At 39.5% G+C, this 22,240-nt stretch overlaps 1 protein-coding gene across 1 annotated transcript in view; it reads right to left on the bottom strand.

Annotated features, from left to right (window-relative positions):
- Window positions 1-1,554: 1,554 nt before the first annotated feature.
- The window catches only part of Slc17a3 (solute carrier family 17 member 3), a 28,157-nt gene continuing 7,471 nt past the window's right edge, over window positions 1,555-22,240 (bottom strand). The window contains exons 3-13 of the mRNA XM_051194561.1: window positions 19,031-19,135; window positions 12,959-13,170; window positions 11,910-12,143; window positions 11,569-11,656; window positions 6,569-6,655; window positions 4,054-4,172; window positions 3,772-3,933; window positions 3,397-3,526; window positions 3,165-3,312; window positions 2,778-2,868; window positions 1,555-1,929 (exon numbers count right to left, since the gene is read on the bottom strand). Of these exons, the coding sequence (XP_051050518.1) occupies window positions 1,795-1,929; window positions 2,778-2,868; window positions 3,165-3,312; window positions 3,397-3,526; window positions 3,772-3,933; window positions 4,054-4,172; window positions 6,569-6,655; window positions 11,569-11,656; window positions 11,910-12,143; window positions 12,959-13,170; window positions 19,031-19,135 (1,511 nt within the window). The 3' untranslated portion in view covers window positions 1,555-1,794. The remainder of the gene's footprint in view (window positions 1,930-2,777; window positions 2,869-3,164; window positions 3,313-3,396; window positions 3,527-3,771; window positions 3,934-4,053; window positions 4,173-6,568; window positions 6,656-11,568; window positions 11,657-11,909; window positions 12,144-12,958; window positions 13,171-19,030; window positions 19,136-22,240) is intronic.

The following is a 22,240-nucleotide window of genomic DNA, read 5'->3' on the forward strand; positions in this document are numbered from 1 at the left end:
TGTGTTCTCTGTTCTCACTTCCCTCTGTCTTCTCTAGCATCCACCCAATTAAATAGTAGACTGCTCAAATCCTTCCACACAAACTTGTTTCCCTCTTCTCTTCATATCAGCTTGCCCTGCCTTATTCTAGTCTCAAAACTACTGCAAAGACCAATATTCAGATGATTATTTGGTTAGTCATCATAATCCTGAAATTTAGGAGAAAGCTCAATCTAGCAAAATTTGCCCATGTAACTATTGTTTTGAGTCCTACTTTACTGTTTATAAGATATATTCAAACTCTCTCCTATGGCATGTGAGCATGGCATACTTTCACCAAACACATTCCTCTAAGTGTGTGCTGTGTCCTAACTGAATATGCAGATGGGGACTTCCTTCACAATGTACCCTGTTTCTTGTTTTTATGCTTTTGTTGAAATTGGACTCAGGTTTGGGAAATCTGACCATAGACATTCCCTTTGGATATCTAGCCCAAGAATTGACTGGTGGAAGAAACCTTCCCTATGTCTTTCAGCATGGGATTGGAAACCTTCATCTGTGTCCCATGTGTGTCCCTCTAGTACTGTATGTAAAACAGTGTTTGCCAGGCACATTAGAAGGAAAAGTGTATTTAACTTATTCTAGTGCACCAACAAACATTGGAATTTATATCAAGATCACAGCCATTGCTGTGTTTGGTCATGTTAGGTCCCTCTAACCTTACCCTGATCTGCACTAAGAATGTTTTACACTGCCTCTGTGGGAAATGACTTGACAACAGTAATGTCTGTCTCAGACAGTAGAGGTCATGAATGGGGGACAGTCCCCAATGCTGTCCTGGGCCTCTGAACTTGGTCTGACCTGCTGATACCTACAAATAATTACTTTACGAACAACACTATGCCAGTTTTACTTTTGGGCCCTGTAAGTGATTTAACCACTTAATTAGGCAGATCTTAATTAAGGATAGATAAGAACCACACAGGGCAGGATCAGGACAGTGTGAAAAGAGATAATTTGCACAGGGTCAGGCAGAGGGCAAGAAAACCACAAAGGGCTCTAGAGAGAATTAGAGCTAGCACAAACAAAGACAAAAAAAAAAAAAAAAAAAAAAAAAAAAAAAAGACCAAATGGACAGAGGGAGAAATTACCAGAACACATGTAGAGGTTTTCCTGCTAGGACTAGGGTACCTCAGACAACATTTTCCTTTCTCTATCAAAACTCTAGCCAAAGCTGGTAGACAAGAGAGTGTGGGGTACAGGCCATGTAATTCACCTTCCAGTAGCCTGAGCACAGCAAACAAGAATGGAACAGATGTGGCAGCAAAAGCAACCCAGCAAACAGAAACTACAGGCTATGAGCATAAGCCAGTGGTTGAATGCTTACTCTACTTCCAGTACCATAGGCACAAAAAGAAATTAATATTAAATCTGACAAAGAGAAAATAAAAAATTGCTGTACTAACATTACCACTCTGGACCTAGGGTTCAAAACCATTTCTTCTTGTCTTTAAAAACTGTAAAACTACCATGTCAGTCAGTAGCCACATTCTCAGTTAAAAGATGACAACCTGGTCCTTTGCTATCACTTTACTTGACTTTTTATTCATCTTATATTTTCTTCACAGGAAGTCTGAACGAAAGTGGAGAAAACCCTGATGTCACTTTTGATGGAAGTCTTACCAAATAGGAATCAGCATGTGCAATGATTGTTTTTACAGGTAGGACAGCTGAGGAAGGAAAATGACAGGAAGTTAACAATTTGAAGTTCTGCTTCTGAGACTGTACCTCTACTGAAATCATGTCTTTTTACCTTCACAAACGAGTGAGCGTCCTCTCTTTAGCCCATTCTTGGACATCTGCTTTCCCAAACACGAGGTAGATGATTAAGCCAAATTGGTTAATGGCAAACAATAAGAAAAAGAAATTTCTCCACCCGAGTTCAGAGTACTGGGAACACAAGACCCCAAATACAAATTACTTCTCTTATCTCTTTTTCCTACAAAACTAATTCAGATGACAGTCTCCAGGGGTTTTTCATGCTGGGATTCATTTCCTATAAGTGTCTTGGTACTTAGAGAAAGGAAATCCCAAATATACTCAAAATGTTTTACATAAGAGAGATTTGAAGATACTCATGATTGACCTATAGATCTATGTTTGTCATTATTACCAAAGTGTCAACACATATTCTTTGTTGCCCAACCTTGCCTACAAATGCTATGCTTAAACTGGTTCTAAGATTTTTCCATCAGTGTCTCAATGTGGAGAAAAGATACTGGGGGTCAGAGCTATTTCTTCAGATCAGAAAGACTCATTTTACCAGACTTTCAGTTTAAGCATTAGGAGATGAGGGTGATAGTATTAATTGTTATACTGATGTGAGAATGAACAGCCAAACAAGATTGTTATGTATAAAATGTTTGTCATAGCCAGGTATTGATGGTGCATGCCTTTAAACCTAGCACTCAAGAGGCAGAGGCAGGTGGACCTCTGTGAGTTTGAGGGAAGCCAGGGAAGCCCTGTCTGAATTAAAAATAAAAGTGCTTGTCATAATACCAGCATTCATCAGACACTTAAACATCTTACCCTCCTCTCCTTTCCCTGTGTATGGTTATTCATACAAATGAAAATTCAGCCATAGGTGGTTGGGTAGGTCAACATGGAAACCTTATTCTGAGACACCTATGAAGTTGAAGTTGTTTGGTTCCCTTTCATATTGTAAATGTTTATCTTAGCATGGAAACTACCTGGTTGAGGAAAAAGCCACCAAATGTTTATCTTAGCATGGAAACTACCTGGTTGAGGAAAAAGCCACCAACAATGGGAACCAGCACAGCTGATGAATGTGCCAATCCTCTTGATGAACCCATGAGAAGGCTGGCATACCTGTGGGTGACAGCAATGTCCTAAGCCAAATGCAGACATACTTAACAGTTATGGTTCAGCCCACGTTATGTGTAAATCCACCATGTGATTACATCAGAAAGGACTTGGGCTATGTATATTCACTGAGAGGTGATATGACAAGTCCAAATCCCTCCACCCAACACACCATAGGCCCATCTATGGTCCATGCTTATGATTTATTGTTTTCCATACGCTGAGACCCCGGAACACTATAGATCACCCCCCCCCATCCCTCAAAGAAAATGTGAAACTAAGGGTAGATGGAAGTGTCCTACCTTGGGGCAATATCTAAAGCGTTGATATAGACTCCTGACTGACATAGAGGACTTATTCCACAGGAAAGTGTCAGAAATGTAATTGTTGTGATATAGCTGGACTGGACATAAGGGAGAGCCACAATGAGGGCTGCTGGAGGAATATTTCCTAGGGAATGTGGAACAGACAAATCCAAGAGTGAGATAACTGTTGAATACTACAAGTCATTCAACTCCCATGCCCAGTTCTTACCTAAAATTGTGATGACTTTCCTCACAGTTACGAGCCTAAAATTCTTTCTCAGAAGAAAATCTGCCAGCTGGCCTCCAAGGATACCAACAGCCCAGGCAACAATAAAGGGAAGAGAAGACAGGAACCCATTCTGAGGCGAAGAGTGAGTGAATGACCATAAATTAAGTTAGTGAAAAAACTTGTTGGTAATTCCCTAACAATTGCCCCACACTCTGAAACCACCTGCCCCTTGGGGGTACCCCCTGTCATTGGTTTGAAAGATCAGATTATTTTGGGTAATGAGAGTTAATGGCCCGCAGGTAGAATGATTTGTGACAGTTGAGCAGCTGAGGGATCATGCATACATGAGGGAGAAATAGAGTGAAATGTACTCACATCTCTGATGTTAACTTTGAACACAGAACTGATGTAAGTTGGGGTATATACTATAAAGGTGTTAACAAGCCACTGGTGGGTCATAGTGCAAAGACACATGGACCAGAGTGGCACAGATCTGAGCATGGCTTTGATGGGAAGTGACTGCTTTTCTGAGCTGACCTGAAAACAAATTCATTGGTCTAAGCAGTAAGATCAACATGAGGCTCAAAGGCTCAGCCACTCTTAGGAGCCCAGATGTGGACACAAGGTTTCTGCAGAGTCTGGAATATTTATGAGTACCTGTTGGTGCAGAGAGGATAAGATATATTCCTTTTCTGGATCGCTTATCCACGGGTGAGAGAAAGGGTCGTCATAAACCAGAATGAACCAGAGAAGGCAGCAGGCACAGCCAACGGCTCCTGAAATTGAGGGGAGAGTTCATGAGAGAGCTCATTAAAGGAGGCTTTAAATTATGGTTTGTTTAAATGTTGCAAAGATAGCCTTGGATTGCCACACACCTCTTGTCCTGTGTCTCCATTGTTGACATCTTAGAACATCTGTCAACACTTTCTTGACTCCTTACTATTAAACCCTGAAGTTTATATGGATTTCACATTTTTTAAAATTGGTATAATAGTCATTGTACATAATGTTGGTTTTTAATAATTCCTTTTAAATATATATTTTGATCATGCCATTCTCTCCCTCCCCCTCCTATCAGTTACTGATCTCCTTCCTCAGCTTCCTGTCTGCTTTTATGTATGTATGTGTATGTTATGACCAATCTCTGTATATATGTTTGTATGTATGCATGTAGATATGCTTTATGAAAAAATTTAGTTTCCACAATTCAGAGAAAATATGTGGATTGTTTTCTGTAGATGAGATGATAGGGGATGCCCTTCTGTATGCTGTGAATATATGTTTCTTTTAATGGTTGATGAACAAAGCTGTTTTGGCCAATGGACATGCAGGATATAGCCAGTCTGGGACTACCAGACAAGGAGAATTCTGGGAACAGGAATGCAGAGAGTGAGTTGAGAAAAAAATCCTCCATAGCTGCCAAGAAAGCAAGAAGAGGTCCAGGCATCACCTGGTAAGCTAAGAGCTTGTGTAGACACACAGCTTAATAGAAATGGATTAATAATTAAGAAAGAGGTAGCCAATAAGAAGCCTAAGCCATTGGCCAAACAGTTTATAATTAATATCAGCCTCTGTGTTTATTTGGGACTAAATGGCTGCAGGACTGGGTGGAACAGAAACTTCCATCTACAGTTTTCTGCATTTAACTTATTTCTCTTACTATTATGATCTCCAGTTCCATCCATTTTCCAGAAAAAATGACATAATTTCAATCTTATTTCTGGCTGAAGCAAATCCCACTGTGGCTCTGTACCACATTTCCTTTATCTGTTCTCTGTTCCTGGCCAGCTAGGCTGGTTCCATGCCTGGGATACTGTGAATAGTGCAGCAATAATTATGGATGAGTAGGTATCTTTGTGCTGGGCTGCCTTAGAGTCTTTTAGGCATATTGAATGGCTTGTTCTCATGTTGGGGCATTTTCTAGGGTAAGTCATTGCCAAAGCTCCTTCTGAACCCTTCCCAATTATCAAACAAGCTGTTTTATACATTTTTTTGTTTGTTTGTTTGTTTGTGTATGGGAAAGGCGTCACAGACCTTAGGAAAAGCAAAACACTTAGTGTCAATATTTTCAGTATTAGCCATTTTAATAGGTACATGGAGATATCCCATTGTAATTTTGATACTCATGCCCCAGTGACTAAAAGTTGTTGGTTAAGTATCTGATTGTAGATGTTCTTTCTCTCTCTCTCTCCCCCTTTCTCTCTTTCCATATATATATGGTGAAATGTTTCTGCTCATTTTCAATTAAATGTTTGTATTCTCATTGAGTTTTGAAAATTATAAATTTTAGAGGAACGTATAATTGTATTGTAGATACTTTCTCTTTGAATCAGTCTGTCATGTTATTATCTTAGCAATGCCTTTTGAAGATTTTTTTAAACTCTTTATATCCAACACATCAATTTTATCTATGGCTCATTCATTTGGTGTCATATTGGAATTGTTTGGCTAATTAAAGAACAAAGAATTTTCCCCTTTTTCTTCTAAAAAAAATAAATTTTCTAGACTTTATATGCAGGTCTGTTGTTGGGGCGTGGGTTGTCTTCCTTTATTTCTTTTAGACAGTGATGTCTAAATGACTCTGGAGTTCACCAGTTTGCCTAGGTTACCAGGATAATATTGCTTCAAGGTTTTTGTTTTATTATCCTACTCCTGCTCTACAGAACACTGTTTTGACTAGCGCAGACTGGTTTTAAACTTTCCATGTAGGTGAAGCAGTACTCTCTTGGTTTCTAGCAAAACAGAAGTCTTGGGGCCAATAGTGAAGTTACCATGAATTACCCTGTTTGATATTTTCTTTTCTATGGGAAACACGAGACTTGCCCAGGACCTTGCCCCCTTGTTATGTTTAGCCACAGACAAACTCCATAGCTAGACTTAACTCCCTGGACTGCATTCTTCTGTCTCTTAGAAAGCAGTGCTCTGTAGCCCTTTCCCTCCTTCCCTGAAAGGCACAGTGAAACCACGATGGCTGAGCCTTATGGCAGAAGTGTAGTGCTTTTTATGTAGCCAGAGGATTTCCACATGTTAGCTAGCAAAAGTTATTTCTTTATATTGTGATATTTTGTTTCCTTAACATTTTTATATTTTGACTCTCTTCCTTCAGAAAAGAACACACAGATACACATCCTTAGAAGAACATTACTGAGTATCTTTGAAGCCAGCAGCTTACCAAAGATATAGAAGACAAAAGGCCATCCAAGGGCTTCAATAATGACGCCACCCACAAGGAGGACAGCAAAGGTTCCCAATATCATTCCTGTAGAAAGACAGAAAGAAGGTAGGCTGGAAGATGAACATGGAGAAGAAGTGCCACCAGATCACAGAAACAGCACAAGCAAATGTAAATCTTCAGACTGCTGGCACTCCAGATCTGGTGGGTTGAACACAATTCTCTGCCAAATGCACCTCTGAGCAGGCAGTGAGCCTTAGGCTTGGCTCTCACCAAACTAAGAAGTGGGTGGAGCCAGCACTAATGCCAAGGTGGAGGTCCTAACTGTGGTCAGAAAAGGATAGAGACACAGTAAAACAGGTCCAGACAGAAAGAATGTCTAAACAGGTTTCCAGTGTGTTTACCTTGTTTAGGCTTAAGAAAGAAAAGAGAAAAAATATAGACAGCCATAGAAAGAAATAGTCTAAAAATAATAAAGCAAAGTCTTTAAAGAGAGAGTAAAAGTAATATAAAAGAAAAATCCACATAATAATGGAAAATACATAGTGAGTATAGATTCTATAGAACATGGTGTTGATTTTGAATTTTTTGATTGCTGATGAGCAAACGACAGCTGCTAAGAGACATGGGATTGAAAGAGAGACTGCTGAAATATTCCAGCCTAGGTATTTCAAAATGTCTTAACTTTAAAAATGCATTGCTTTGGAGAATTTTTGCTTTGATTTCATAGGAAACAAGAGCCTATGGATTCCTTCAGCATTGATATGGATCAGGTTTAATGTGGGAGACCTCCTAAAACTTGACAGGATAAACACACACACACACACACACACACACACACACACACACACACACACACTACAGCTGGTTTTCATAGTACTTAGCCATTATCTCAACTTTCTCAGGGACTTCTAAGATGATTTCTCCCACAGGCAACAGGAAGCAGTCTAGACAGGATGACACCCACGTTCCCAAGAGATGGAGTGGGTGATCTTTAGTTATTTAGTAGGTTATGGGTGTTTGTTATCATTTGAGGGAATATAGGATAAAAAGACAACCATTAATCTCAGATATTTTTAACTGGCATGGATTTTGGCATATTGAAACAGATTTAAAATTATTTTTGTTATACTGTATTATGCTTCTACTCTTGGTTGGAATATTGTGCTTGTTTAAAAATGATCATTTAAAATGATGTATAATTAAAAATGAGGTTAGTAGTTAATCTATAATAATCAAATGTGTAGTCACATTAGGTGTTTTTAAGGTTAAACAGGTATATTTTAAACAGATGGTTTCAAACACTTCAAGGACTTACAGAATATGGTATTTAAGATGTTTAATAATATAAGGTTTTTCATGACAATAAGACACTTCTGCTCCTAACAGCACCAATTTACTTCATAAAAGGATGATGGGCATCAAAGAAACTCTATATGGAGTTTGTTTTCAATGTGAAAAGGCTGGCCATTTGAGCAAGAAACTGATCTTGCCTTTACTGCTAACAGTATGCTGTAAAGAGGGGTCAAGTAGAACACAGGAAAAAAGGCTGTTGAACTTTGCCAAGACAAGGCAGGACAGTCCTTTGAGATTCCTGTTTCACAGAGGAGTCTACCAGATATTCTTCAGGACTCAAAGGAAAGCAACTGATGAACTTTGCCAATATAAGGCAGGAAACCCTTTCAAATTTCCTACTTGATTTCAAAGTCTGCCCAATATTCTAGGCCTGTAGACCAAAGATAGATGCCCCAACATTGCAGAGGAACTTTGGATGACTGTCCAAGCATCCAGATGGATCTGTTGTTAGGTTATATTACAACCTCCTAGAGTCTTTAATGGAGTTAAAGACTAAATAATTATAGTTTGCCTTAGCTATGATAGAATATAAATTAGGTATAAAAACTTTGGAATCACTGAAATAGATAATGGATTATTTTCTGAATTTTTTAAATACAAATAGACAAGATATTGTAAATGTAATTCATACTTGATAATGTTGTTGATATAGTTTTACTATATTAGAGTTAAAAACTTTCATTTTTATTTTGACAAAAAGGGAGAAATGTTGCAAAATATTAGTTTGAAATGTGTTATATTTGTTTATGTTATGGAACATTTGTTTAATGTTGTAAAGATGTGTTGCATTATTTTATGTTGCAATTGCTTACCTCTGTAAAGCTGTGTTAAATATCTACTTGGTATAATAATGCCTGATTGGTCTTACAAAGAACTGACTAGCCAATAGCTAGGCAGTAGACAGAGGATACATGGGGATGCCAGGCAGAGAGAATACATAGGAGGAGAAGGGAAAAGAGAAAGGAGTGGAAAGGGGAGAGGGAGAGAAGGATGCCAGGGGCCAGTCACCCAGCCCCCGGCTGGGTGACTTTAAAGGTGAGACTGATACCTTTAAAGAGTTTCTTTAGCCTATGCTAAAGTACATTGATAAGTATTTTACATTGCCCCCCTACACACACATAAAGGGACCATGTATCAGCATGTATTTATGTAATATATGGGAAGTCCTGGGCCAGCCATCCTATGATACTGCCCTTTATGCCCAGGTACTCCAGAAAAAAAAAAAAAGCAAAAACAAAAACAAAGAAACAGCAATTATCAAGATCTTTAGTTGACTTCCTCTACCATTCCCTGTGTCTTCCATGTAACTAGTAGGTACCTTTGGCCTAGGATGTTTTTCTTCTGGGGACATTCTTGCTTGAACTCTAACTCTGTTTTTCATAACCAGCCCCTTGGTGAGGAAGTGAGAAGGTTGATGACGTAGAATACAGAGAAAGAATATTTAGGCATCTGAACACACATGACCCTTCCATGTGTTTGCCTCCTATCTCTCATGAGGTATCTTGCGATTCCCTTCTTTCTCTCTCTCTCTCTCTCATTCTTCTCCTCCTCCTCGTTTTCCTCCTCCTCCTTCTCTTCCTTCTCGCTCTTTGACTCTGTGTTTTAAATTAACTTAGAAAATTGTGCAATGATGGCATCCAATTTGGTTTGAGAGCCTGTCTTTTTCCTGAGCTCTGGATTAAGCTAATAAGATGTTTCCTTCTTCCTATCACTCAGTAGCCTTAATAATGAGCTATTTGCTTTGTTTGACCTGCATTGCTCCAAAGCTCTACTAGTGGCTTCAAACTTCCCTATTTATATGTAAGTTTCATAGCCTATGAAAGCATGTCCAACCTATAACTCACAGATCACCTATAATCCCCCAGGATAGCTATGAATCCAGTCCATCATAAAACCTTAAATTGAGTTAAACATTGTAAACATCCTATGATTGTGTTTTCTCTCATTTTATTAGCTCTTTGAGAATGCCATGCAATCTATTTTGATCATATCTACCCCTCCCTAGTTCTTTCTAAATCTCTCTGTTCTTCCCAACCTACACAACCATGCCCTATTAATCTTAAACCATCAAGTCCAATTTGTGCTGCCTGTATACTCTCAGATGTATGGCCTTCACTAGAGGGTGGTCAACACGTTGTTTGAATGGAATTTCCCATCTGCTCTCTCTATGCCATTGTCAGAAAACCAGGAGGTTCCCTATGTTTTCTAAAATTAAAAAAGAACTTCTTCTCAGAGTTCCTAAGTAGTTCCTCAACACCAAAGACAAGGAAGCCTATGGAACTTGCCGTTTGTGGGCTCCTGAATACCCCCTAAATGTTGTCAGTTGATTTATTTTGGTTCCTCAGTCCCTAAAGACCAGCAAGTGAAGGAAAATTGAGTTACTGTGCCTTCAAGTTCACTGTCTTTATTATAAATTTGAAAAAAAAATTGTTTGTTTGTTTTATGTTTGTTTTATCGAGACAAGGGCTTGTAACCCACTGCATAGCCCAGGCTGGCTTTTGAGACAATCCTCCTGTCTCAGCCTTCTGAGATAGGAATACACGGATTAGTTATCACATCCCCTTTTCATTCAGGCATTTCATCCCCTGTTGTCTGAGTTAATCCTACAGCTGCAATGCCCACTGCCCACGTTCTTATGCTTGTTAGTCTCTGGTTTCTCCTGGGATTTGAGACCCTCTCACAGTTGGGTACCTCAGGTGAATTTCCTTTGTTTAAACTGGATGCTTCCTTTCTGTCAGCTAACATAAATGCCTGGGTGACCCACACTGGAAACTACCATGCTGGATTTCTGAGGGGGCTTTAGAGGTCTGCTGTTAACAGACTCCTCTAAAATATTTGGTGGCTTTGGACTTGATGAGCTCTTGACTGTCTTTGAACACATAGATTACCTGCATAACTACCCTTTTCTTAGCCAGTGCTAGCCTTGACAGTGGTCTATTAATTTATAGCACTTCTATTCTCCACTTCTCTACTGTAAATTAGGTGGGCTTCTGCCTCCAGAATGTTCTTTATGGGCACTGACAATTTATTTCCAGAAAACTATTTTCAGGAATTGGTAAGATGGTTCAGTGAGTAAAGCTTGATAACATGAATTCGATTCCCAGAACCCACATGGTAAAAGGGGAAATTTGACTCCTGGTAACTGTTCTTTGACTCCCAACATGTGTTGTGACATGCACTCATGGTAAGTAAATAAATGTAATCAAAACTTTTAAAAATAAAGATTTTCTCAGAATAATTTAGAGCAATTCCAAAAATTATTAAGTTGAATCCATATGTTACACTGAATGCAAATATGAGCTTCATATGACTGTCAGGAAATGGTATATAAAAACTAAACTGTGCAAATTCATTTAAAAATATGGACAATTGCTTTTACAATGTTTCTGTCAGTGAGTTGAAATTAAATTACACAAAATAAAAGTGATCAATTTAGAGACATAAAAAATAGTTTTAAATATCAGAAATCACACCATAAGCAAAGTGATGACACACACTACAACACAGGCAAAATAAGTCATGTTAGTTTCCTTAATTTGTATAAACCCTTCATTAACATCGAGTAAAAGATAAAGAACTGTTCAATAGAAAATTTACTGAGGAGCTCAGTAGGAAGTGTTGGGTTGCCAGGAACCCATCTGTACCTGATAGAGCAATGCTACAGAGTCTGCTGCGTTCATTTGGAGGAGCCCATCTCTGCCAGAGTGCAAACTGACCCCCATATCCAGTGCCCTGAAATATGAATGGTTAGAGATTTTGATATGATGTCATATAGAAATCCATAGCCAGTTCAGAGTTTGAAAGTACTTAGCATCTATGGCTGGGTGTGGTGACACATTTATTTAATCCCAAAACTCAAGAGGCAGAGGCAGGTGGTGGATCTCTCTGAGTTTAAGGACAGCCTGCTCTAAATTTAAAAAAATAAAGAAAGGAAGGAAGGAGAAGAAAAAGAAAAAAGAAAGGATATACTCAAAATACTTTGTACCTGGATTAAGCCTTGGATTGCTCTAGTTGCCAGGAGAAAACCTAGTCCAAGACTGGTAGCCACTGGGATGCAGAGAGTGAGCAGTGAAGATGCGAGCAGAGCAATTCCGACCACTTTCTTAGTTCCTATTTTCCCAGCCAAGAATCCAGCGGGACCCTGCATCAGCATCATGCCATACTGGGCAGAACTGAAGATGAATCCTTGGGTTTGAGGACTCCAGTTATACACGGGGGCCTTTGGGAAGCACAAAATGCTGTTATGAGCCACACACTGGAAGGTATTACCTAGTGTAAGAAGCGTCCTTAGATCTGAATTTTCTCAATTAAAATTTTTGAACGGAGCTGGACCTGGTTGCATAGATTTATAATACCAGCTACTCAAGGGGCTGAGGCAGGAGGGACAAAAGTTCAAGGCTGGCCTGGACTACAAAGTGAGCTCAAGGCCTGCATGGGCAATTTAATCAGAAACTTTTCTAAAATGGAAAAGAGAAAAGGGAGAGAGCAGGAAAGTAGCTCAGCTGTAGGGCAATTAGTCTATAATGTGTGAGGCCATGAATTCTGTTTCCAGAAGTACAAAATGGGGGTTTGAACATATAAACTCTTCAAAAAGAAATATAAAAATGAATAACAGAAAATTGAGCATAGGGTCTGGAAAGATGGCTCAGTTGGTAAAGTGCTTGCTGTGCAAGCATAACAAGCTCATTTTAATCCTCAGAACTCACATTAAAAGCCTAGCATTTTGGCTTGCAATCCCACCACTGGGGAGGCAGAAACATGAAAATCCCTGGGACTCCCTGGGCAATTAGCACAGCCTAACATGCAAGTCTCAGAGCCCAGTGGAATATCTTGTCTCATGATACAAGGTAGATGGCTTCTGAGTTATGACACCCAAATTAGACCTCTGAGTTTCACATACATGCATGCACATGTGTGCAATGCTACACATACACACACACACACACACACACAGAGAGAGAGAGAGAGAGAGAGAGAGAGAGAGAGAGAGAGAGAGAGAGAGAGAAGCACAAACTTCAATTCTGTGTTGCCTACCTTTGGAGAAAGATGCTTTGCGGCTTCATGTTGGTCACCATTTAAATCGGTGGGAAGCACTTCGGTGGAGCTATTGAGGTGAGGTTGGTAGTCTGTGTTGTTGACCATGGCTACCATAGTGATGCTTACGATGGAATTCTGTGCTATCAATGTGAAGTTGCTGAAATGTGTGAGCAGGGCTATTCCGTAGCGCATGGAACACAAACTCGGGACTGGAAACAGGACATCACATCATGACTTGCTTTATTGAGCTAGCATTATTTTTTCACAAGATATAATAGAAATCTTAGCTTGGTGGTGTAAGCCTGTAATCCCAGCACTTGGGAGGTGGAGGCAGGAGGAATAGGAGTTTGGTCATCATTGGCTGCCTTTTGAGGCCAGCTAAATATGGCCTACTGAATATGTAACTAATGATGATCTGATGACTTAAATGACCCTTCTGTTTCTATTGGAGTCAGGAAAAGGAGATTCAAAAGCAGCTGGTAAGTGCATTGAGTCAAGGAACATTTTATACTTCACATTTACAGAGCCTGGCTTCCTTTGCGGCTTTCTGTCTTTCCTGTAATTTTGCCTTTCCCATTCCTAAGTCATTCAGTTTTAGAGCTGATGAAATGATTCATAGTAAGTAAGAGTAAAACTTACATTAAAAGTTAAACATATAACATACAATACTTAATATATGAAAAATTACATGCATATGCATATAGTATGTATAACTAGTGATATGCCATATATTATTTATCTTACACAAGTGCAATGTTTATAATAAATCATGCCTGATGTATACAGATAAAATTTAAAGTTTTAAGAAGTTGAAGATATACTTTCATTTAAAATGTAAAATTTTTAAAAAGGAATCAAGTTTTAAGATTTAAGTCCTATCCCCTCAGTTTCTTCATTAGGAAAATTGACACCCTCAAATGCTGAAAACCCGTAATAAAGCCATACTGAAAAAAGAAGTGAGCTTAATGTTGGAACGATCATTGCGTGTATGGCTCCAGGGAAATCCATCTCCCTTTTCCCAAAGCCCGGCTGCACTGTCCAAAGTACTGAAAACACAGGTAACATGCACCTGTGAGTGACATGAGAGAATGGTTCAAAAATGGATCTCTGAGGAACATTGTCTAGATTGCTTCCTGAGCTCTTAAGGCAGCTTTCTATTGCTTCTGGGAAAGCCTTGCAGTCTGGCACCGTGTAGGTGTCCTGGCAGTGCACTTTAGGCAGACCTGACACAGTAAGAAGATCATATGAATTCAGGAAGCTGTGTTTGCCTGGCCACAGGTATCCTTTACAGACGGACTTCAGCAAAGGGAATTCCAGAACATGCTCCACTCCTTTCTTTATTTCCCAGAAGAAGTAGAGTTTAGGTAACAACTATGGTAAGTCAGCTGGCCATACAGAGCTCAGCATCTTCTCAGGGTGTCAAAGAGCTCCCAGTGTTCTGCATGGGTACCTTAGCAGAATGTCTGTCTCTTGGGGAAGCCTAATTTACCCAGATCATTCTGTGGCTGAACAAGTCAGTTAGTTTACTTCAGGGAACTGGATAGGAGTGTGACAGATCACTCTCGTAAACCATGCTCTCCAGTCTAGTTTGTATCGTCAGCTCTTATGGAACACACACCTATTGATCACTCTCCATGTATGGTAGCAACACTCAGCTAGTGAACCTCACTTTCCAGAGAGCAGAATATGTAAAGGTGAAACAGTAAGTCTGTCTTAGAGGGCGTCAGTGCTGTGCAGAAAATCAAACCATCTGATAGAATCCCAGGGACATGCCTGAGAGTTTTGGTCATGCAGACAGCTGAGGCAAAGGCACACTTGGGAAAGTGGAAATGCCCTGTGGTGGAAGAAGAGTGCCTGCAGTGAGTGTTCAAAGAGCCAGCACCAACTGAGTGTGACAGAGCCAAAACAGAACCAGGTCTTAAAGATTTCATGGACTGTCCAAGGTACTGTGGCTTTTATTTTGAGTGAAGTGGGGGCCATTGAAGGAATGAGACAGGATGAGACCCAGAGAAGATGTTAAGCCAGGCTGCCTAGGGCTCTGTACCCCCAACTCTTACCATAGGATGATGAGATAGTAAATGGGTGTTATTTCCTGCAGGGATTACAGGGTGGCATCAATTTAGGTTACTTGAATGTACTATTTGGCTACAAAAGATTTTTTTCAAAGGCTGTCCTTACCTTTAACTGTCAACTTGATACATGGGAGATGTCATTTTGTAAACATGTTTCTCTTATTGGTTAATGAATAAAGCTCTGTTGGCAAACAGGAAGGAAAGATAGGTGGGACTCAGAGACAAAACGGATTCTGGGAGATGTAGTAGGAGATTCAAGATGTAGAGAAGCTTGAGAGAGGAAGAGGTCCAGATCCTCTCTGCAATAAGATAAGACCACATGGAAATACTTAGATTGATAGGAACACTAGTAACAGGCCAACAGCTTTATATCTAATACATCATCTCTGTGTATTATTTGAGGCTGTGGGACCAGGCTGGTGGGAAAACTACTCATAACAAAATGGCAACCATTGTGGGGCCTGAGAACTTTCACTTAAAATTTGACAAAAGCTTAAAAATGGGTTTTAGAAACAAAAGAACAGAGACAAACAAGGCTTCTTAGTAGCAGCATTTCTCTCGGAGGGACTCTGTTTTGCTAGAGACAAGCAGAGATTTTCATGACTCCTTTAAGGGAGGTTTCCTAACTTGGCATTAAGCGGCAAACCCTGCTAACAACTTAGTGGTGTGTATGAGAGCTGACAATGGCAGTGACCACATATCCAAGCCAACAGCATGCTACTGAATGACAGCCTAGACCAAGCCAGTGAGCACAGCTCTCAGTGCTGGTGGTAAATGTACCCCAGCCATGTTGGATAGACTTTGGCTAAAACAGCCGTGGCTGGGAAAACTAGTTGTAGCAGCCTAGAGTCACCTGAGAAGGAAGTCTCAATTGAGGGATTGCCTAGATCAGACTAGCTATTGGGTAAATCTTGATTTTCAATTGATGTAGGAGGTTCCAGCCCACTATGGGTGGCACCATTTCCTGGGCAGGTGGTTCTGGGCTATGTAAGAAAGCTAGTTATACATGTGCCAGAGGGTGAGTCAGCATGCAACATTCTTTCATGGTTCCTGATGTACTTCTTGACAGAGTGAGTTCCTTCATTAAAGAAAGTACTGAGATGAATAGCAAGCACACTTGTCTTTAAGTCCCTGCCTTGATGTCCCTCAATGGTAGACTGTAACCCGTAAGCTAAAATAAACCTCCCCCCCCTACTAAGTTGCTCTTGATCAGAGTATTTTATCATAATAGCAGATATAAAACTAGAACAAAGGAGGGGTGGTAAGCACTGACTAACATTTGCATTTTAAAGCACTGAAATTTTACTGAGACAATATAAAACAACAGCAAAATCTTTGCAATGAGCTGGGAGTTGGTGGTGCATGCCTTTAATCAGGAGGCAGGGGCAGGTGGATCTCTATGAGTTCAAGGCCTGCCTGGCCTACAGAGCAAGTGCTAGGACAGCCTCCAAAGGCACAGAGAAACCCTGTCTTTTTTAAATTAAAAAAAAACCCAAAAATAAAAACAAAAACAAAACAAAACAAAACAAAACAAAAAAACAACTCTATGCAATGATACCAGAATAGAGTGTGTGTGTGTGTGTGTGTGTGTGTGTGCTTGCGCGCGTGCGCGCGGACACACACATACACACTAGGGATGTGGCATGGAATGAAAAAGCACTAAAGTACCCTGTTGTAGAGAAAGATAATGTTGGAGTCATGTTTCTCATTTAAATAAAAGAAAAAAGTAGGGGATGAGGCAATACTACAATTTTTGACACTGAAGCTACATTTAAACATTTTGCTTTATTTTGCCCTGCTTGCATTTGTTTATTGTGATGGGGTCTTGTTGGAGAGCCCAGGCTAGTTTCATGGTGTTCCTGCCTCAGCCTCTGCAGGTATTGGATGCTGGGTATTCACTACCATGTCCAGTGATGGGAGATGTCATTCTGTAAATATGTTTCTCATACTGGTTAATGAATAAAGCACTGTTGGCCAATAGGAAAGCAAGATAGGCAGGACAAGGAGACAAGGAGGATTCGAGGAAGGAGTGAGGAAGAGTCAACATGGAGAGACTGGGGAGAACAGATGCCAGCCTCACTCTCTGGTAAGATGAGACCACGTGGAAATACTTAGATTAACAGAAATGGGTTAATACTTAAGACAGAGCTAGCCGATAAGAAACTAGTACCTGGCCAACAGCATTATATCAAATACAGAGTCTCTGTGTGTTAATTGGGGCTGGTGCCGCGGTGGGTCCGGGCTGGCGGAAAAACCTTACTCCTAACAGTCCAGCACCATTTCTCTATTTTCATTTACTAAAAGTTAATTGATCAACTGATGAGCAACTCAAATTTAAGCCAATTAACAAATAAAAAATAAACTCTTGATCTCTGAGCTTTGACAATCCCCCAAAATTTCCAAAGGTGTTTTGTTGTTGTTTCTTCTTGATAGCAATTCCATTTTCCCAAACACTCTGTAGTTTTTGTAGTTTTCTTATATATATATATATATATATATATATATATATATATGTATGTATATATATGTATGTATATATATGTATGTATATATATTTGGGCAGGATGTGTGTGTGTGTTGCTAGTTTATATACCCTACTTATAGTTTCCTTTATTTTTTTAATCCCTTTATCCAGTCTACCTGGAACATACTTCTGCTTTTGCACTTAAGAGACACTAGCCACTCACCCAACTTCTCTCTTTTGGTTTGGGGCTGTTCTACCTATCTACCTAGCTATGTCTTATGTCTGGATTTTTTTTTTCTTAATCTCCATCCACAATGGCTCCCTGCTGCCAATTTTTTTTTTTTTTTTTTTTTTTTGTGGAGCCATTTGAAGGTTGCCATCATGCCATAAGACAAATCACTTCCTCTTTTTCTCACAATCCTCCACATATTTTCATCTGTATTGAGACGGAAAACCAAAGCCTCTATTTTTCTGGAAGCAAAATAGTCATAGATTTTTGTCTCAAAATTATCATTTTCATTTCAAAAACCTAAGGAAATAATCCAAATATGATTACCCAAGTGCTGTGTTATTTTGCCCTAAGACATATAACTTAATAGATCTCATGTATAGTCCAAGTACATATAATAGCCAAGTAACATATGCATTTCACATGTAGATAATAACTAAGATCAAAGCCAAAGGGCGCAGCTTAAACGGCAGCCACCGGAGGGCTTCTCAGGTAAGTAAGTGTGAAAATTGGACTGTTGGAATGTGTTAAGCATATAACATTCTGTTCCCTTCCTTCCTCCAGACAGTAGTCCTTTCTGCTTTCACACCATCAGCATTCCATCTGAGGGAAGGAAGGGAAAGAGTCCCAGGTGGGCAGGGAGCACATGGGTGGCTAGAGAGGAGGAAGAAAAGCAAAGTATAATGAGATGTGGATGAAGATGCCATAGTGAGACCCATTACATGGTGTGCTAGCTTTAAAGGATTAAAAAAAAAAAACTTGAAAAGAATAGGCTTTGTTAATATTATAAAGCAATACTGAAAAATATGTTAGTAAGTTAAAATACAGTATAGAGTTACATAAAAATCATAGAGAACAAATGCAGTAAAAAATTATAGAGGGTGACCTGGCTCTGTGGTGCCATGTGTAGCATATTAGGCTTCTAGTGATGAAAAATTATAGTGGGTGAATTAAGCTTACAAAAATGTTACGTTTCTTGATTTTTGGACATTTATATAATTTGTTGCTTTAATCAAGTAGTGTGGTTTGCTTGCAGTACCCCCTGCAGATATTAAAGGAATAGGATGTAAAGCTGTGTGCCGACAGCTTTGGTAACAATTATGGAGGGTAAACTCATATGGATAAAGATGAGAAAGTAACTGTGGAGTTTCCTTCTTTTGCATAACTGTGGAATGTGCCTTAATGTTACTGCATTTCAAAATGGATCAAAAACTTAAAAGTTATAAATTCACTGTTTCCTGTGAATACATTACAGAAAGGACTGTACCATAAAGCCAGTGGACAAGCAACTGTGCACAACCTACCTTTGGGGGGAGGAGTCTTCTTGTCCCCTAGGACGTCCTCATTCTGTTCCCTTATAGGTTTCAGTTCTACCACTGTGGCCATTGTGTTTTTCTCTTTCTGGGTGACTAGTTTTCGTCAGAAAAAAAAAAAAAAAAAAAAAAAAAAAGCAGGTCATAGAAAAGAACTGACATCATGTTATTATCCTTCAGCTGAACTTTATGAAGAGAAAGAGATTCGTGGACCACAATAATTGGGCTCTAATATGAGAAACATTGCGCTGCAGCAGATGGGAGTGGCACTTGAAGTGGGCTTCAATTCTAGACAATAAAGCGGGTTTCTGACTTTTATAGGTTTTCAGGTAGGTGACCAAGTTTCACAGTGCATGATTTCGTTTGTCCTAGCTTATGTACCAGAATTGAGGAAAGCTCTGGTAAGATTACTATAATTCATGGTTGTTAGTTTGGGGATGGGATGTGGGGGTAGGTGAGTGAGGAGTGAGGGGGTTGGGCTTCAGAGCTGTAAGTGAGAGGGAGACTGAAGGCCACATCACAGCAAATTTCCTTCAGAGAGCTACAGGGGTGTGTGTGCTGATTTATGACACACACACACACACACACACACACACACACACACACACACACACACAGAGAGAGAGAGAGAGAGAGAGAGAGAGAGAGAGGAGAGAGAGAGAATTAGAGGATTAGTGACCTAACAGTTTCCAGGGAAATATGTAACCCATAGGTGTGAATTAAAAGGAGATGCCTTTGGGAATTATTAAGAGTGGGTGGGTACCAAGCAGTTAAAATTGGGCCCATTCTGTCTAACTAGGACATGGTGTTCAACACAATAGGCATCCTGCAACTAAGGCCTGGAACTGCTTATTCCAGGATTTAGCAGTCTCTCTGTAGAATGCCTCAAGAACTCTAGCTTGGGAGTTAAGCTCTCCTCACTTCAAATACAGGTTCACTTTACCAAAGTGACATAGGAGCAAATTGAATACTCATTTCTCTGCTATTAATGACAAAGTCTGAAAGAAATTATTGTAGCTTTGACATACATTGTTTTTCACAAGCAGAGTACTAGGAAGAGAGTATATTAGAATATGTAACTATAACACAGATCCTGGTCACCTCAGGGCTGTGCTCTTCTGGTGTCTTCTACCTGTATCTGATACACTGGCTTCTTCTATTTTACTGCCCTGGAGAATTCTCATACCGGTACCCCATATGACCCACCATGAGTGTCAAAGATAACTAAGGAGCAAGTCTACATAAATGGGTGATACTATTCAAATCCTATATTGGTACTGTCAATGACTTGATGCTATGACTGCAGAATTCATTGAATATCCAACAGACCTCATCCTTTTCACATGAAAAAGTTCATTGCTGTAGTATAATATTAGGGTCTCTATGCCAAAGGAGATTGCTATGTGTACACTATGTAGAACTAAAAGGTGTGTGCCATGTATGGTGCTCAATTTTATTTAAGGATTAGTTCACGAAAGATATTTCATTCATGCCACTAATGAACTGATTTATTGGTATATTGTCCCAAAAATCTTCATGTATCAGTCATTACCAAGCAGCCCTGCTCTTTTCCTGTTTTCCCTTTCCTGCTGTTGGTGATCTGCTCTTAATGACAAGTAGTAATTGACATTCCCTAGACATGCTATGGAAATGGAACAGTGCAGGACATGCTTTCTTGTTCTTTTACTAGGCATAATTATCTTGAAGTTTATGCATATTGTATGTATTCATGGTATGGCTCTTTGTTGCCACTGAACAGTTGTATTAAATATGTTTAATCATTCATTCTTTGATGAGCAATTGTATTGTTTGTAGATTTTGAACATTATGATGGGGCCCCTATGGACACCCATGTCCAGGTCTCTGTATAGCCATGTGATTTTACATTTTTTTAAAGATAAATACCTAGTATTAGAATGTCTGTGCTATGTAATATGTATATATCTATCTTCATAGGAAGATATAAAACTGCTGTTCAGTACAATTGTTCTATTTTACATTATCACCAATAGTGTTTGAGGCATCCACATAACCCACTTATATGGTCAGCCTCTGAAATTGGAGGCATTCCAGATGGCAGCTAATTTGTTTTATCTTGGTTTTAGTTACACCTCTCTAGTGAAGCTCGGTGTCTTTTCATGATATTATTTGCTATCAATATATCTTCTTTAAGTTTCTCAACATTGGACATTCTAATCTCATAATATACCATGAAACTTTAAAATTCAACCTTGGTGGACTGGCAAGACAGTTTAGTGGGTATAGGTGTTTGCCACCAAGACTGATAATCTAAGTTTAATGTCCAGGACCCATTGGGTATAATGAGAAAAATGACTCCCCCAAGTTTTAGCATGAAATCCACATTCATGTTGTGGCTCAAGCATACCCCACAATGCACACACACATAAATTAATATGGTAAAATGTTTAAAAAATAGCCTTTTGTTTCTAGAGAAAGTGCTTGGCTTCTCTACTCAAAAAACTCCCCTCTACAGGAGTAGAGCCACCTGTAACTAGTAGTGATACAGCTTCGTTGTCCCAGGTTGAACAAGGTCCACCCTATTTTCATGAGCAGTGTCCCCCACTAAGTAATAGCTACACCCAGTGATTTGATCTTTTGTGATGCCAGTCTCTGTGAATGCAGCTATGAGACTTGGTTCCAGTGTTTAGGACTCTGATTGCCTCTTGCCACAGCCCTCTGGCCACCAGCCATCTTCTGATGCTCCTGCCCACTGTTAACATTACCTCCCCTCTTCATTTCTTCGTCTATCCTAAGCCATTTTGTTCATTTTCTTTTTGCTGACATTGTAGGTTAAGTCCAGGCCCTCATATATGTACCTCAGCCACTGTACCCCAGACATTTTTTGTATGTATGTGCATTTGGCTATACATATTTACATGAGGATGGATGTGTGCACTCATGCTTGTGATGGCAAAGTTGCATGTCTTTCTTAGTCATGTTCTGCCTTGTTTTTTTTTTTTTTTTTTTTTTTGTGACCAGATCTCTCACTGAACATGGAGTTCAAGGATGCAGGTAGACTGGCTAGGCTGGGATTATAGACACATGCCACAGCACCAAGGTTTTTACATGGGTGCTGGAAAATCTAAGGTCTTTATCTGTTCTACTGAGCTCCCCTTTCTAATCTCCTCGTAGACATTCTAACTTGTTTGAAGTTTGTACCATCTCATTAGTTTCCTTAAT

The sequence above is a fragment of the Phodopus roborovskii genome, unplaced genomic scaffold, assembly GCF_943737965.1.
Source record: "Phodopus roborovskii unplaced genomic scaffold, PHOROB, whole genome shotgun sequence".
NCBI classification, from domain to species: Eukaryota; Metazoa; Chordata; class Mammalia; order Rodentia; family Cricetidae; genus Phodopus; species Phodopus roborovskii.